Here is a 17,417-nt window from a genome sequence, read left to right as displayed (position 1 = left end):
TGTTGTGGGCGCACTTCCGGTGTTTCAGTCTTTCTTTCCTGGGCGGTGTGCTCTCTCTTCTTTCTCTGCTTCAGGCATGGCGTCTCGCAAGGAAGCAGCCGTCACCGGCGCCTCCACGGGTAGCAGCAAAGCCAAAGCCAAAGCAGCCCCGGGGGACTCCGCAGTGAAGCAAGTGCAGATCGACGGGCTGGTGAGCTGGCAGTTGGGAAGAAAACACGAGTGGATGGGAGGGACGGGAAAGGGCAGTGGAGGGAGGCCGCCGCCGCCGTCTGTTCTTCACTGTGTCGTGAGGGCAAATATGCTGGCTGTGCCGGTTCCCATGTGTAAATATGTCAGAGGATTTACTGTTGAGTTTATTCTCTTAACGGACCAAAGTTCATCTAATCCAGTATCTTGTTTCCTGTAGAGGCCGGCCAGATGCCTCGGGTAAGCCCACAGACAAGGCACGCAGGCAGTACTCCCCCCCGTAGTTGTTTCCTAGCAACGGATATTTAATGGTGCAAAGGAAAAGTGTGCCGTCGAGTCGGTGTCAATTCCTGGCGACCACAGAGCTCTGTGGTTGTCTTTGGTAGAATACAGGAGGGGTTTACCATTGTCATCTGCTCTGCAGTATGCGATGATGATGATGTCTTTCAGCATCTTGCTATATAGGTGCTGCCCGATATAGGTACCAGCAGGGATTCGAACGGGCAACCTCTGGATTGCTAGTCAAGTCATTTCCCCTCTGTGCCATGAGGTGTACTGCTTCTGAATCTGGAGGTTCTTTTTAGCAATTATGGTAGATACTATTTATGAGTTTGTTGGCTCTTCTTTTGAAGCCATCCAAGGTAGTAGCTATTGCTACATCTTGGCAGTAAATTCCACAAATTTATATAATAGGTTGCCTGCCAAAGTACATTCTTTTGTCTGCTCTGAATTTATAGGTAGCCTCCCCGCTCCTTTCTCTGATGCATTAAACTAGGATCTGGTATATCTGAATCCTATATGTGGAGAGAGAGTGTGAGAGAGAGTACACACTTGTAGTGACAGGAGTTAGTGTGTAATGGAAGTGAGGGGGCTGGCTAGTGTTTAATATGTAATGCAAGAATTCAGAGCCTGTTGGAAGATAGAATTCTTTATATCATATGTATGAGGGGGTTGGTAGTGGTGAGGGAAAATTATGATTTTACATGATTCAGAGCTTAAACTTGGCATTGGAAAGTGCTAGGTCTGAGCTCTGGCTAAAAGTGTGAGGACAATCTGTTTTCACTGGAAAGATTGTGTGTGCCTTCTGTGAGCAATTACTACTGACACAGCTTAATCTTAGCAGGCCTCACTTGTTTGTTCTGCTTGATGTGAATTAAACAGCCTTCTTTCAATGGCATGCTTTTGCTCTGTATTGTGTGTAGTCTTGCTTTTTATTGTATTTCTAAGGCGGTTCTCTTATGTAGAAAGAAAGTAGCGCTTGGAGGGGTTTTATTGCCTTTAGAGGAGAGCCAGTCTTGTGGTAGCAAACATGACTTGTCCCCTTAGCTAAGCAGGGTCTGCCCTGGTTGCATATGAATGGGATACTTGATGTGTGAGCACTGCAAGATATTCTCCTAAGGGATGGAGCTGCTCTGGGAAGAGCATAAGGTTTCAAGTTCCCTCCCTAGCTTCTCCAAGATAGGGCTGAGAGAGATTCCTGCCTGCAACCTTGGAAAAGCCACTGCCAGTCTGTGAAGACAGTACTGAGCTAGATAGACCAATGGTCTGACTCAGTATATGACAGCTTCCTATGTTCCTATGTAAACTTGTGTAAGGTATTCTATCATGAACTCAACATCTGCAAGGAAAGAAAATAAAAGCATATTAAATCAAAGCATACTGATCAGGAACCCACTAGAAGCAACTATTCTGTCTTTGGGAATAATGATACTATGAAATTCCTCCTCCAGCCCAAGCTTCACAGTTCCAGACCTGTCTTGATTTGTCAGTGATTTCAGCCATTATTGCTGCAAGGGTGATGGAAAATAGAAGCCCATCTTGCTTGTCTCTCAGCACATTTTACTAAAATTGGAAGTGGGAGACATTTCTTCTTTTGAATGATTGTTTAAAACATAGGGACATAGGAAGCTGCCATGTACTGAGTCAGACCATAGGTCCATCTCGCTCAGTATTGTCTACACAGACTGGCAGTGGCTTCTCCAAGATTGCAAGCAGGAATCTCTCTCAGTCCTAGGCTTGGAGATGCCAGGGAGGCAACTTGGAACCTTCTTCTCTTGAAACTTGGAATCTTTTAAAGAAGATTGGAAACCATTCTTACTATACTTAAAGAACTATTTTTCTAATATGGACCTTTCAGCAGGGTTTGAAATTTAGTAATAATAGCAGGTTGGGTAGAGTAAAATCGAGTTTGCAATGTCTAGGATATATGTTTTGAATTACTATAGCAATGGTTGACTTGTATAGTTAATGAATCATGCAGATTGATGAGCGGGAAGTCTATATTTACTTAATTAGATGTAATGGGATTGTTAAGATATTGTAAAAACCAATAGAAATTTTAAAAGGAACCTTCTTCTCTTCCCAGAGCGGCTCCATTCCCTGAGGAGAATATCTTACAGTGCTCACACTTGTAGTCTCCCTTCTGTATGCAACCAGGGCAGACCTTGCTCAGCTTAAGGGGACAAGCTCTCTGAAGCTCATTATAACTTAGGGATGAATTTGGCCCTTTCCCCATTTTCAAGCTGAAGAAAGAGGCTGGGATTCCCCTCCTCAACCTCACCAACAATCACCATGGTGAGAGTGCCAAGCAGAAATGTGGACCTCCATACTGCAGATGCTTTCAGTTGCAGGAACAGGAGAGGGAAAAGGTTGGGCGTGTATATGGAAAACCATATGTATGAGTGCTCCAATTGGGCAGAAAATACAACTCAGATTTAGTGATGTGGGCCAAAATCAAATTGGTAACATAAAGTAGTACAGCAGCAGTAGTAATAGTAATAATAATTAGCTGAACCCGCACAGAGTCTCTGTGCGCTCTTTGGGGCTGGCAGTTCCCCCCTCCCACCCGTCTTCTGCAAGTCTTCTCAGCTTTCCCCCCTCCCCCATGACCTCCCCACTGCAGCTGTTGCCTGGCTGCTGTCTACCGCCAGCAGGTTGTGAGAAAGGGCAAGTGTGCATTAGGAGGTCGGTGGTAGAGGTGTGCGTGGAACTGCACCTCCACGGTCCGGCTCTTTAAGGGCAGGGAAGGGTGTACTTACCCCTCCCGCTGCTTTCCCCCCACCGGCACGCCTGTTTTCTAAAGCATTTGGAGTGGCAGGGTACCTTCCTGCTGCCCGTTCCTCAGCAAAAGGCTTCATAAAGCCTGACTGTGTGTGCACGCGACAGTCAGGCTTTATGAAGCCTTTTGCCGAGTAACGGGGGAAGGGGCAGCAGGGAGGTACCCTGCTGCCCCAAATGCTTTAAAAAACAGGCACACCTTGGGGGAAAAGCGGTGGGAGGGGTAAGTACACCCTTCCCTGCCCTTAAAGAGCCGGACCGTGGAGGTGCGGTTCCACGCACACCTCTATCGCCGACCTCCTAATGCACACTTGCCCTTTCTCACAACCTACATACCTTCAGCAGAAAGTGAAAATCGGCTCTATCCACAGCCCTTGCTCCCACTCCACAGATTGATTAAATACATGGATGTAAACAAGAATAGAGTGTATCTATCTGGGAAGTATCTATAGGTGTAATGTGCTCTGCATGTGCTGAAATTAGTGGCCGACATTCCACCTAGCCGAACTTCGGCATTAGGGATCTGCCAGGGCTGCTGCACACTGTGAAAAGCAGCTCCTTTTTGGTACTGCGGAGGTGGGAAGTCATACAGTAGTCTAAAACAGAGCATGGGCGCTTCCATAGTGCTACTTCCACTGGCAGCGGTATAGGACATAAACATTCTGAGAGCCAGAGTTCTTTGCACAGCAACATTCAGACAAAACCATGCAGGAAATCCACAGGCATTGCCTTATACACCACTTAGTACAAATACCAATAAGGTGCCAGTGGTCTTGCATCAGGGACTCTGATAGCAGGGCTCAGGCACCTTCTTCTCTGTGCCGCCACGACAATTCACAGGGACTTGGAACTTTGCTGCTCCACAGCAACGTTTCCCCTCCACAGGCCTTCAGATCTCTAAGCCTGCCCAAACCCTGCATTCCTCACTGGAGACCACTGTTCCCTCGATTAGGGATTCCCAGATGTTGACTACAACTCCCATAATCCCCAAGCAAAAGCCATTGCAATTGGGGATTCTGGGAGTTTTAGTCAACATCTGACATCATACAGCATCTGAGTTGTAGTCAACAACATCCAATCCCTGTTGGAGAGAACACTGTCCCTCCACCATCTAAAATTAGGCTGTGGTACCCAATTGGACTAGAGCTTTAGGAATGTGCCACTGAATTCAGCTATCCTGCCTTCTGCCCCATCAACTATGAGTTGTTTCAACCAGCAGGAGAGGATCACGAGAGCCCCCAGTTCCTCTTCACAAGGGCTCAGAAGCTCCTCTTTCAACTCCTAAGGACCATGTATCTTTTTCATCATTGTACACCAATCCAAAGCAGTGCCAAGATTAAGTTGTCAGCACATGAGACTCAAGGCTTAAGATAGCCCAGCTTCAGACTTAATTGGCATCTGCCTTGGGTGAGCATTGCAAATGGCTTCTTGAGCTCAGTAATGCCTTTTCCCTCCTCGGGAAAGCAGGCCATATCTGGTGGTGGCAATGAGAGGATTAATTACTAATAAGAGCTCCTTTGCCTCTGAAGAGAACGACGTCAAAATCCACTGCGCTGAGCGAACATAAGTGGAAACACACATTGTTCATTATGTTAGTAAGCAACAACCAGAAAACTAGCACCAAGAAACCATAATCCATCAGACTTCTCAGTTATGCATGTATAATTGCAATGCAAGAGACCCATCTGATGCAAAAAGCAATCAGATGCCCAACTGTCTCTGCTGCCATGCTGTAACAAGAGGACAGTTGCCAAGTTTCCTTCCCAACAGGAAGAGCTATTGTCAAGTGAAATGTTGCCTGTGAGCCTTGACGTAAAGCATGTAGACCTGATGCTCACTCTTTGACAAGATGCTGGCTTCATAACACCACATGGTACCAGATATTGCTCTTTTAATGTTTTGCTTTTGCATGTTTACTAACAACATAACCTATGCGGAGATGCTGTGCTCTTTTGGCATATTGCTGTTACAGCAATAAGAATGTGAAAACTTAGTGTCAGAAAAGTTTGTCTGCCATCTTAAAGGGCACAGGCTGAGCTAGTCTACCTGATTTCTTATTTGATTGCATCTCCTGGGATATAATGGATATATCCTCGGTCCAATAAATATTCTCCAGTATACATTTATTGAAGTTTTATGATCACTTAGGAGTGGCTCTGATCTGTATTTTTTCTATTGTTTCTTGAGATTTGGTCTCAAAGGGGAGGGAGGATTTAAAGATGTAACTGTGACACCTAGACTAGGATATTCAGAGGCAGAGTTATTTAATAAAACCTTTTTCTCTCTCTTTCTGTTCTAAGTATGTTACTTGTAAAGGGGATAAAGAGAAGCCCATTTACCTTCCTTCTCCACAATGTCTGTCACTAAGCCCAGTAATTTTGTCATGTGTCCATTGCCTGGCTCTTCAGTTCTTGAGTGGGCTCCTAGATTTTTTTTAAAAAATCTACAGGTGCTAACACAGGCCTTAACCAATTTTCTTTTGTCAAGACCTTTTCCTAAAGATTGGAAGCTTAAACTGAAGAGCCAAATCCAGGACAGTTCTTGGCTGTCCTATTTGCTCCCTGGTTCACTTGGTTCTTTCTGGGCTGGCTGACTTGCTGCACTTTGCTTTTCTGCCATTGTTGGAGGGGTGTGTGCGCGCAGCAAAACCCAGGTCAGCCAGGCTTTCTCCCACTCAGCTGTCTCTGACACAGAGAAGGTGGTGTTCAAACCCTGCTATCGGAGTCCCTGATCTAAGACTCCTGGCTTTTTTTCAGATATTCATATTGGGTGGTGCCTAATGTCTGTGAATTTACTGTATGTCTTTCTTTAAATGCTACAGGGCAGAGGATTCTGGGGCTCTGAATTTTTATGTGCCTACAATACAATGTTTTCCAGCAGCAAAACTGTCACCCCCCCCATGTCCACTGTGCCTAAATGGGAGGAAAGCAATCCCTAGCCTTACAGAAAAATACGAATGGGGTTTGAATAGCACCCCCCCTCCCCACTTCTTCCAAGCTCCTGAAACCAGTGGAAGGTTGTGAAGGTGTAAAACTTTTGGCCAGTCTTGGGTGGTGGGATGAATATGTAACATTCCATCCTCCTCCTCTGGTCAGTGTACACAAAGTAGCTTGGTGCCATTTTGAATTTGCATTTCTGATTCCTGTTGCCTGCAGCTTTTTAAAACAATGTGTTATTGCTGTGGCAGAATATACTGGAGGCCAGTGTTCCTGTAGCAGGGATTCCCAGATGTTGGCGACTACAGTACCCAGTAGGGAGCCGCCGGAGGCTCTCCCTGTTGGTCATTGAAACTGAATTTTTGGTCATGTGGCGGGGGGGGGGGCAAGATGGGAAGAGGAGAAGGTGCTACCAAAAAAAAAAAAAAGTCTCACTCTCCTGTTGCAACTAGGAAGTTCTTAATTTTAGTATTATAGTCTTTCGATTTGACAGCAGTATCAAACGCTTGTATTCTCTGGAATGCAAGCAACCAGGATCCTATTTGATTCCTGGACAGGAATATTTCTACAAGGGAGTTCAGCAGTTTCCATGGAAATAAAACTTGTCTTGTGGAATGAGCATTGTAAAGTGTCTCATTTTCTCATAGGCAGATAATCCACTTTAGTGCCGCTTATCAGAATCTTAAACGTGATTTCAGTTTCGCTGTCCACGGTAAAAATCCATGCACATCACAGTGTAAACTGCCACAAGGTCTGATGGGCCAGAGGGTATGACGATGCACTGTTAAGGGCATGGATGCCCCCTTTTTAACAGTCGCTTCAGGCCTTCAGTCTACGTACCTGGTTCCCTTGACAGATCAATAAGACTTCAGTGCTGCTTACACAAGATTAATAGCACATGTTGTAAAGGCACAGAGCTCAATGGCTTTATTTCCTGCAGACCTAGGCACTTACAAAGGGAGTGTAAAAGTGATTGATAGCAATGCAGCTTTGAGAATGTAAAAATGTCTTGCTGCTATCATGGTGTCTGCTAGCTAGCTTCAAGTGGGGGCCTGCGTTTAAAAAAAAATAAAAATCAGGGAGGAGAAGAGAAGTGGGGCAGGGCAAAGAGAAGGAGAAATTTCTTCCTCCTACTTTTCCTCAACATCTCAGTTTATAAGGTCCAGGAAGCTGCTTTGGGGCCAGCTGCTGGAGCCAGGAAGAGCCTGGTTTGTCTTGTTGGCCTCGGCCTCCTAGAGCTTCCTCTCTGTGAGAGCTGGCAACCACCTGTCTTACGTGGAGGGCAGTGGAAGTTCTCCCATACTTATCCCTGAAGTTGATTCCAAGAAGCCAGCTTCCTTACTGCTGGAGCCAATTCCGTTTTACTCTCCCTCCAGCCACCTTTGAAACAGCAAGGAGGGGGCTTGGGCTTGGACGGCACCTGCTCATCCTCCGTGGCCAATTCCCCACCTTTCAGACTCGGGCAGAAGGGAAGAAAGCAGCAGGCCACTTGCTTCCCCTCCGTCAGATGCTCGGCCTCAGCTGGCTGAGCGGTCACACCTGCTTGTTGCCGCCACCAACACTTGCGGGCAGCATGAGGGCAGCACCCTTGCTCAGCCCTTGGTCACCATTGGATCTGGAATGTCTGTGCATATCTCAGGGGCCCCTTTCCTCCCAAACTATCGTCCTCTAGTCACGGTGCAGTTAAGGGGGAGTGATGGTGATTTCTAGCTTTCGAGGGGCAGGGGAGAGAATTGTTACCTTGAAGACAAATCTTGCTACAGCTGGAAGGCATTTGTTTGTTATATTTAGTAATTTAGTTCGCTAGAATGGGAAGTGTCAAGTACACATTCGAATCTAGGATATAGAGGTATTTGAGTAGAAGGCTAATCTTCATCAGGTTTCCTTAGCAGAACCTTCTCTCCTCTTTGCTCGTTCAGTTTGAGCAGACATTTTAGCCCTGTTCTATTCAAACGAAATATGCTCCATATGAGTAGGGTGTCCAGTGCGAGTCCAGAAGTCCCGCCCAGCTCATCACTCACCCTTTCTCCTGCACTGCTTACGGTTACAGCGGTGATCATCTGAAGAGTTTGAAGGAGGGGGTGAGTGACGTGCCAGTCGGAACTTCCTCTCACAAATATATACTGTTCATAGTATCCTGGTGTTGGCTTGTTGTTTAGAAAACTCTGCCAATGCTTTCAGTCCTGTTGCAGCTCCTGTTCTTCCACCCTGACCCCCAAACCCGACAAGAGTACATAATGCTCACAGAACGCCAATTTTTACTTTGGTCTTTCAGGTGGTGCTGAAGATCATTAAACATTACCAAGAAGAAGGACAAGGAAATGAAGTGGTCCAGGGTGTGCTGCTGGGGCTGGTGGTGGACGACAGACTTGAAATCACCAATTGCTTTCCATTCCCTCAGCATACCGAAGACGATGCTGACTTTGATGAAGGTAATCACTTACAATAACCATATAAAGTTGGTGCAGTATAATGCAGGGGGTGGACATAAGGTGTGCTAGTGTATCTCTGCCTTATTTTTGCTAGACCACCCAGTGTGGCTAAAGGTTGCTGGGATTCTTGCAAAGCATGCTGGATTAGGCAGATTGTGGTCTGGTCCAGAAGGCATTTCTTAGATGCTTAAGAAAGACAAAATATTCAGGAGCTTAACACAGGTTAGTTATGCCCTCTGTTAACTCGGCCCTTATGTTGGTCTGTGACTGTAATAAAAGATTGATTGATTGATAACTTGGACCTTGCAATTTTTCTTTGGATCTGGGAGCCAGCCCAAACATTTGCGAGCCAGAGAGCGGACACTTGACAAAATTACTGGATTTAGTGAGGGATCTTGTGGAGGGGGAGGGTAATTGGTTTAACTTTATCCCCTTTTACACATATTTAGAACAGAAACAGGGCTGCTTACAACAAATAAATATTTTATTAATTAACTGTTCAGTTATTCAGCTCTGAGTTAACAGTTAAGGCATAAGTAACCCTTGTTAAGCTCCTGAATATTTTTGTCTTGCTAAAGAATCTTAAGAAATGCCTTCTGGACCAAACCACACTCTAACTGAACAGTTATTAAATGACTTTCATTTCATTATTAAATAAAGTATTAATAAAATAACTATTCCGCTTGATTATCCTAGTCTAGATACCCTGATTAAATTTCTAGGCTCCATGGCTCCCTAGTACTTGGGATTTACCAAGCTCGGTGTTACTGGATTGAGTAGCTGTTCCTGCTGTAAATATAATGCATGTTGATGGATCACAGGCATGATTGTTTTAAAAAACCAGCAAAAGGCCATGCAAGAGTGTGGTCAGCCCATCCATTGTATAGTGACTTAGGTTATGAACTATACGTCACGAAGTCCCTGGTTCAAATTTCACCCCCACCATGAGCTTGCTTAGATCATTATATTAGCTCCTCATCTATAAAATGGGGAGTAGTACTTACATGGCTGTTGTAAGAATCAAGTCAATATGGGAAGTGCTTTGAATATTTGGAATGCTGTATAATGATCCTCATATATTTTATATTTTAAAGGTTTTGAAGTGTAAATGGTAAATGTAGATAACATTTAAAGGGGAGAAAAAACAAGATTTTAACTGAAACTTAGATTTTATTTTCTCTACTCACTGAAATTGTTTCAGTTTTATGAATTTTAACTGTTTTATATTGTGTTTATATCTGTGTTTTAATTTGTACACTGCCTGGAGAGTTCTATATTAGACAGTATAGAAATATGATTAAATAAATATTGTCCACTTAGTCAAGATTTCTAGTTTCTTTCACTTTTAAAGACTTCACACCCAGGAAAGTAAAATCGTATTTTAAGACTCTAGCTTGGTCTTGCAAATCTCTTGAAACAGCCACAGCAATCGTAATTTGCCCATCCCACTTCAGATTAGTGAGTAAGCATGGATAAAAATTATCCATGAAACAAACTGATGCAAGCTTCTCCTTCTCTAGTTCATTAAAAATCCGTATTTCTCTCTTTGACAGTTCAGATCTGTGCAGAAGTTTTTGAGTTGCATTTTCTTCCAGTTAGCAAATAGTTTTAAAAGGTGATGATTATGATGCCTAGCTGCTTTGAGAAAGCTTAGTTGAAAAGTGGTAAGATGCTGTATAAAAACGGATCCTGTCTGCAGGCTTACAGTCTACAATTGAAGCCGAGACACACATTAGGGATGAAAATAAAATAAAAGCGGTCAACTGGGGAAAGCCAGGGTAAAAAACTGTGTCTTAAGAAGGCACTTGGATTATTTTCTTTGAGACAGTTTCCCCTCTCTATTCTCACCCCACACATAAATCCTTTTTCCTTTGTAGCTCTCTACCACTGGACTGCCCTTCCCCTTGACATCTGTCTGACTTCTTTGTTATTGAAAGCATGCTAGATATCAAGGGAAAGGGCAGTCCAGTGGTAGAGAGCCTTCAGTGCAAAGGAGATGCTGTTGTGGGGTGCGGATAGAGAGCGTAACCTTGGTATCACAGAAAATTGATACATGCAAAGCAGTGGATTGAATGAGGAGCATATAGAAGTGCATACGTCATGAAGAGGTTTGAAAGGAAGTACAAGAAGCCTAAACTGAAGACTTTTAAGAGAACGTCTTATTCGTCATGAACCCCACCGCCCACTGAGATCATCTGGAGAGGTCCGTCTGCATTTGCCACCGGCTCATCTGGTAGCCACTCAGGGACGGGCTTTCTCTGCCGCTGCCCCGAGGCTTTGGAATGCGCTCCCTAGTGAAATAAGAGCCTCCCCATCTCTGACAGCTTTTTAAAAGTCTTTAAAGACGCATCTGTTCACCCAGGCTTTTAATTGATATTGTTTTAATGGTTTTAATGCTTTTTAAAAATATAGTTTTAAAAACTTTAAATTGTTGTAATGTGTTAAACTTTTTGTTTTTGTTTTAACTAACATTTTACTTTCTGTTTTTATTTTGTTGTAAACTGCCCAGAGACCTAAGTTTGAGGTGGTATAAAAATATGTTAAACAAACAAATAAAGGAAACTAGTGAAGAGGTCTCTAATACATGGGATTATTTGTATGTAGGATCACAGAGGGGTAACTCAGGGCAAAGCAGTGTGGAGGCCCTTCTCCTGCACCTCCCCCAAATGCTGTCTCTAGATAACGGTAGTAATAGTATGTTGGAGGTTCTCAGCCTTGTTGGAGCCCAGGACTGTGTTATCTCGTTTGCCCACCCCCTACCTCTGTCTGTTCATAAAAGCTAAACACAATAAAAAACTGAGGTTTGTCTGAGAGAGCAAGAAACATGTTTGGTTAAGGGTCCGAGAAGAGGCGTGTTGCACATGGGACAGCAGAGAGAACTGTTGTGAAGGGAAATCATGAGCAAATCTCCGGCAGTGTGCATGGTTCCTGCTCATGCACTTCTTTCTTTTCATCCCTCCTTTTGGTTTCTGGCCTGTATGTTAATGGTCTGAGCAACAACTAGGATTCCAGAAAACTCAAAACTTGGTCAGAGTGGCCTATAAAATTGATGTTTGTAGAGTAAAGTGTTAAAATAGCATGGATAGAACATCTGGATTCTACTTGGCCTACTCGATGCTATATTTTGTAGAGAAGATAGAATTGGAATGGTTAAAGCTGCACCCAAAGAATAATGGGGCTGGAGTCTAGACACATCCTTCTCTTAAAGTGTGGCATATGGCTTATGGTGCACAATCTTGTAGCTCCCTTGGAATCCTGAGAATCGAGAAATTTCTCTTTTGAAAAATGAAACTGTTTAGCTTTAATGATCTGTAGAGGAAAAGAGTTGGAATGTGGGATGGGGAAATTGTTGGAGAATGAAGTGCGGGCCATGCAGAGCACACAACCACTTTGCTTCCTGAATCCTGGAACGTTTTGCAGACATTGATGCAGATGCTCAAATTCTCCACAATCTTACCTGCATGTTGTAGAGGTGGGAAGGAGCCCAAAGTTGTTGGGAGTACAAAATTCTGTAGAAAATATTGATTTTATAATGAAATTATCTTTATGTGCTACTTAGACTATTCTTTGAGATTGAGAGAGCACGTGCTGTGGAGCTGGCATATACATTGAAATTAATGTTAACAGAAAAACTCCATTTGATTTTTGGGAAAGTACTGTCAAAAGTAATATCTTGGTTAACCATACTTGAGCAATACGGTCCAAGTCCCCAAGCCAATCTTTGTTGGATTATTAAGGGAATACTTCTAGTTTCAAAGCTGTGGAAAATTCCTAGAAGAAATTGGATTTGAAGGTTTTGTCACCCTAAAGCACTCTCCTCTCCCTGAGAGGCTGTATTTCAAGGGAAAACTGTTGCTGTTGTCTTTTTTTTCAAATCTTACATTAGACTTATAGTCAACTGGATAGCAGTATGTACCTGTAAATGGCATTGCTTCGATGGAAAAGTTAAGTACGGTATTCTTGCTTAGCTGTTATCCACTCACTTTGTGCCTTCTTTCTGTCACTCTCTCATAAATGTGCCCCTTTTATCAGCAGCCAGTATTAACAGAGTGTGGTGTGTTCCTTTTTGAATGCCGGCCACTTACTTGGAATAAAACTCCTCTCTGTGTCAGATGTTATTCCAGCCTGCTGCTTATTTGCTTCTCAGCCGTGAAGCTCTCCCCATTGTACGTGCTGTGGCATCCGCAGCGCGTACAAGCCCTGTAGAAGCTGTTTGCTCTTAGACAGGATGATATGATGCTTCCAATATTGCAATTTGGGTAGCTGGATTTCTTGCTAAGGAGGCCGTTTTGAAGGCCACCCACAAAAATGGCTTTTTAATATAGTGGAAGAGGAGTTTTGAGGGTGTGTTTTATGTAGGGGAGGATTTTTGAGCTCGAGAGGAAAGAGATGGAGTGAATAGAGCACTTAGTAAAAGGCCATGTAAGATCAATTCACATATTGTTTTTACTAGTATTGGTGACCTCATGATTAGTACCTTTATCACCTTCTCTCTTGTGATATTTTCCAGAGGTTTATAAGGTGATGACATATGAGGTCTGTCTAATACTCTGCTTTTTCCATTCAGTTTGGAAGCTCAAAGCAGATTATTCCAAGTACCAAAACAGATAATAAAAATGTAAACAGATATTGACCAGAATTGGCATTTGAGAGAAGGTTTGTCCTAACATTCTTCTTTAAAATAAGAAGCAATAAAGTTGAAGCAAATCACCACCTCTCAAGTTTCAGAACATTTATGATAATAGCAGTTTGGTAGTTTCAGCTTATCAGTTTCAAATGTGTGAAGCGTATGCTTGGGCTTTGTCTTCAGAGATCAGTGATTCAGTTTAGCAAGTGTTGGCACCTAGTAGGTTACTTACTGTACTGCAGATGCTCTATACCAGGAATTCTCAACGTTGGGTCCCCAGATGTTATTGGACTTCAGCTCCCATAATCCTTGGCCCCAGTGGCCTTTGGTTAGAGATTATGGGAGTTGAAGTCCAATAACATCTGGGGACCCAATGCTGAGAATCCCTGCTCTATACACCAGTTGTTGTTGTTGCCGCCGCCGCCCTCAACATTTGCATCCCACCCTTTCCCACAAGGAGTTCTGAGTAGTGTAGAAAGTTGTGTCCCCCCCCCCCCCCGGTTTTATTCCCACAACAACCCTGTGAGATAAGTTAGATTCCAAGTTTATATCACTGGCCAAAGATCAGTAAATTTTGTGACTGACTGGTGGTTTGAACCTGGGTCTGCTTACTTTGAGTCAGACCCTTGGACCACTGAACATGTTGGGCAACAGCTAGTCAGTCCCATTCACTTCAGTGGGACTTAGTCATGACTCACTTACTTGGGATGCTGCCCTGTGACTCTTGTGTACCATACAATATGGTGGTCCGCATGATACACAAGGCAATGCCAGTGTTTCCAGTCAGCTGGCTCTGCAACGTACATAGAAGCCAGCCTTGTGAATGTTGCTCAAGAGTGCAGTAGCGCAGTTACTCAACAGCATGCCTACACCTGTGCAGTGGAACTTAAATGGTTTCTAATGTGTGCTGTTCTAAGTAGTTGTGTGACTGCACTCTTACACAACATCTCCAGATCTGGCTGCCACATTTGCAGCATCAGACTGATCAGGAACAGGCCAATCAGGAACAGTGGCATTGCCTTGTGCATCATGTGGCCCCTGGGTCCATGGGAATAGGCCTCTCAGTGGCTATTTAGTTGTGTTATTTAGTTGTGCTCGCTAAACTTAATCCTCCGTGTTCAAAGGCAATATACCTGACTAGCTGATCCCGCACAGAGCATCTGTGTGGCAGTACACTCCCCCCCACCTTCTGCCCTACTCCCCTCCCCTCCAAGCCTTCTGCCCAAGCTTGCTCCCTTCTCCGTTTCCCCCTCTTTCTATCTCTTTTTCTCTCTCTTATTCGTGCTTCCCCGCCCCCCGCCGCTTTTTAGCCTGCTTGTGTTTTCCCCGCTGGCCGTTGCCGCCACCTCCTCCTGTCGCCAGTCCCTGGTGTCGGGCGGCCAAGCGTTCAGCCAGCTCCTTCCTGCACGGCCCTCCCTCTAGCGAGCGTCTTCCAAAGCGGCCAGCCGTTGTCTCTGGCCAGCCAGGCTCCGCCGCTTTCTCTCCTCACAGTTTGCCCCCTCCCTTCTGCCCCAGTCTGTTCAGTTCTCCTTTCTGCTTGCCTGCTTTCCTTCCTTTCCTCCCCAAGAGGCCACTTCCCCTACGCGGCCAACTGCTGCCCAGCCAGTTCGGCGCCTCCGCTTCCCAGCCAATCCGCAGGGTTGCCGGGATGCATCCCCACAGAGGCTGAGGCACGTCTACGGAGATTAAATATATAGGTGGCTGGAAGAAATAAGAAGTCTGATTCAGACATAATGTTTATTTATTCATTTATTTATTTAACATCTAAAGCACCCAAAAATTATGTCTCTGGACGGTTTACAACAAAAAATAAATAACAGAAAAAATTAAAATATTAGTTTAAATAAATGTGAGCAAAAAAGTTAAAACATTGCAACAAGTTAAAATTTTAAAACAATGTTAAAACTATTAAAACAGTATGTAATTAGAAGCCTGGGTGAACAGACGTTCTCTTAAATACCCAGGGCCCAAGTTCTTTAGGGCTTTATAGGTTGTAACCAGCACCTTGTATTTTGCCCGGAAACTTATTGGCAGCCAGTGTAGCTCCTTCAGTAGAGGGGTAATGTGGTTTCTCTGAGGTAACCCGGAGACCAACCTGGCTGCTGCATTCTGTACCAACTGCAGTTTCCAGAGTAAGTACAAAGGCAGCCGCACATAGAGCACATTGCAGTAATCCAGTCTGGAGCTTACCAGCATATGTACCACTGTTCTGAGGTCATTTATCTCAAGAAATGGACACAGCTGGCATATCAGGTGAAGCTGATAGAAGGCACCTCTGGCCACCGCCTCAACCTGGGACACCAGGGAGAGGCTTGGATCCAGGAACACCCCCAGACTGCGTACCTGTTCCTTCTGGGGACATGTGTCCCCATCCAGAACAGGCAGAGCAAACTCATCGCCCGAGTTTCAACCCCGCACAATGAGTACCTCTGTCTTATCTGGATTCAATCTCAGTTTGTTCTCCCTTATCCAGCCCATCACTGCCTTCAGACAGGCATTTAGGGAGGTTATGCCTTCTCCCGATTATGTTGACATGGAGAAACAGATTTGGGTATCAACAGCATACTGATAGCACCCTGCACCAAATCTACTGATGATCTCTCCCAGCGGTTTCATATAGATGTTAAACAACATCGGAGACAATATGGAGCCCTGAGGGACACATGATGTACAGATATGTGTTTTTGTGTGAATGACTATACCTGTGTTCATTTTAAAAGTGAACCTGGGTACAAGTCCTCTGAAAAGCAGACAATACTGAGCTAGATGGGCCAATGGTCTGACTTGGTTTAAGGCAGCTTGTTATGTTCGGGGAGGAGAGCTGGTCTTGTGGTAGCAAGCATGACTTGTCCCCTTAGCTTAAGCAGGGTCTGCCCTGGTTGTATATGAATGGGAAACCACATGTGAGCACTGTAAGATATTCCCCTCGGGATGGAGCTGCTCTGGGAAGAGCATATAGGTTGCAAGTTCCCTCCCTGGCAGCGCCAAGATAGGGCTGAGAGAGACTCCTGCCTGCAACCTTGGAGAAGCCACTGCTAGTCTGTGTAGACAATTCTGAGCTAGATGGACCAATGGTCTGACTCAGTATATGGCAGCTTCCTATGAAGTGTACTGCTGCACCTGCTTTCAACGTAACATGAGTAATTACTTGTGCACAAATCTCTAGTAGTGTACACCGTGCACATACTCTGTGTGTTGAACATTTGAATAAAGCTACAGTCACTGCCTTTATGTCTGCTTGTGAGTTTCCAAAAGTATCTGGATGGCTGTTGTAGCAATAATGTCCATCCTATGAATGACCGTTATGCATGGTATCTTCCCATCAGCACAAAGAAGACATGCATTGTGGTTTGCTTTTTTAAAAGGATGCTGAGAATAGATTTGGTTTTGTATCGAGGCATTTACTGGATATGTCCATGTTACATGGGAGCACCTGTATTTCCTTGGAATTCATAGCTGGTATTTCCTCAAGAATTGCTTTGTAACTAGGCAGACAAAGGATACTGCCATCATGGAAGTGGTTGGTGGATGCACTTAATTCATTTTTACTTCTGTAGTGGATTAAAAAAACCAACACACACGCATTTTTATATGCTAGAAGTTTCCTTTGCTGTGTGTGTGAGAGCGCCAGGTTTTTTGGGCGGGGGATAGAAAGGGAGGAGAGGGATAGTTCTGCTGATAGCTGAATAACTGGAATGGACTCAAGGCAGATGCAGGGGAAGTTATCTTGAATGAGAAATTGAAAAATGGTGGTTGACATAGGGTTTTAGTTTGCTCCAGCTTTGTTTTACTGATGCAAAATTAGATTTTGATCCCTTCAGGGCCAAGGATAACCTCTCTTGATGAACTTCTGGAAACATTATTTGCTCTACTCTGAATTCCTTCAAATTCAACAGACAGTAAATTGTTTAATCTTATGTGTTCATGATGGCTGAAAGAGTTTTCTATGGGGTTTTAGAATGCTAGAATGTAAAAAAAGAAGTACCGCTTTGTCATAGGTTTCTCAAGATGTCTTTCAAAAGATTAGTGCTTACCGACTAGATACCTCTAACAAATTATTGTAGGCAAGCAAGGGTGTAAGACAATATTCATAAAAATCAGGGTGAATTTTCAAAACAGGCTGCTTATTAAAATCTCCATTAGGGGGCACTGTTACCCAGCTTAAAAAACATCACTCAT

General features: G+C 44.2%; 1 protein-coding gene across 1 annotated transcript in view; it reads left to right on the top strand.

Moving 5' to 3' along the window:
* Positions 1–6: 6 nt before the first annotated feature.
* EIF3H (eukaryotic translation initiation factor 3 subunit H) overlaps positions 7–17,417 on the top strand; it is a 79,333-nt gene continuing 61,922 nt past the window's right edge. The window contains exons 1-2 of the mRNA XM_053247492.1: positions 7–190; positions 8,455–8,611. Of these exons, the coding sequence (XP_053103467.1) occupies positions 77–190; positions 8,455–8,611 (271 nt within the window). The 5' untranslated portion in view covers positions 7–76. The remainder of the gene's footprint in view (positions 191–8,454; positions 8,612–17,417) is intronic.

This window comes from Hemicordylus capensis, chromosome 4, assembly GCF_027244095.1.
Source record: "Hemicordylus capensis ecotype Gifberg chromosome 4, rHemCap1.1.pri, whole genome shotgun sequence".
Lineage (NCBI taxonomy): Eukaryota > Metazoa > Chordata > Lepidosauria > Squamata > Cordylidae > Hemicordylus > Hemicordylus capensis.
This window is presented reverse-complemented; position numbering and strand designations above follow the sequence as displayed.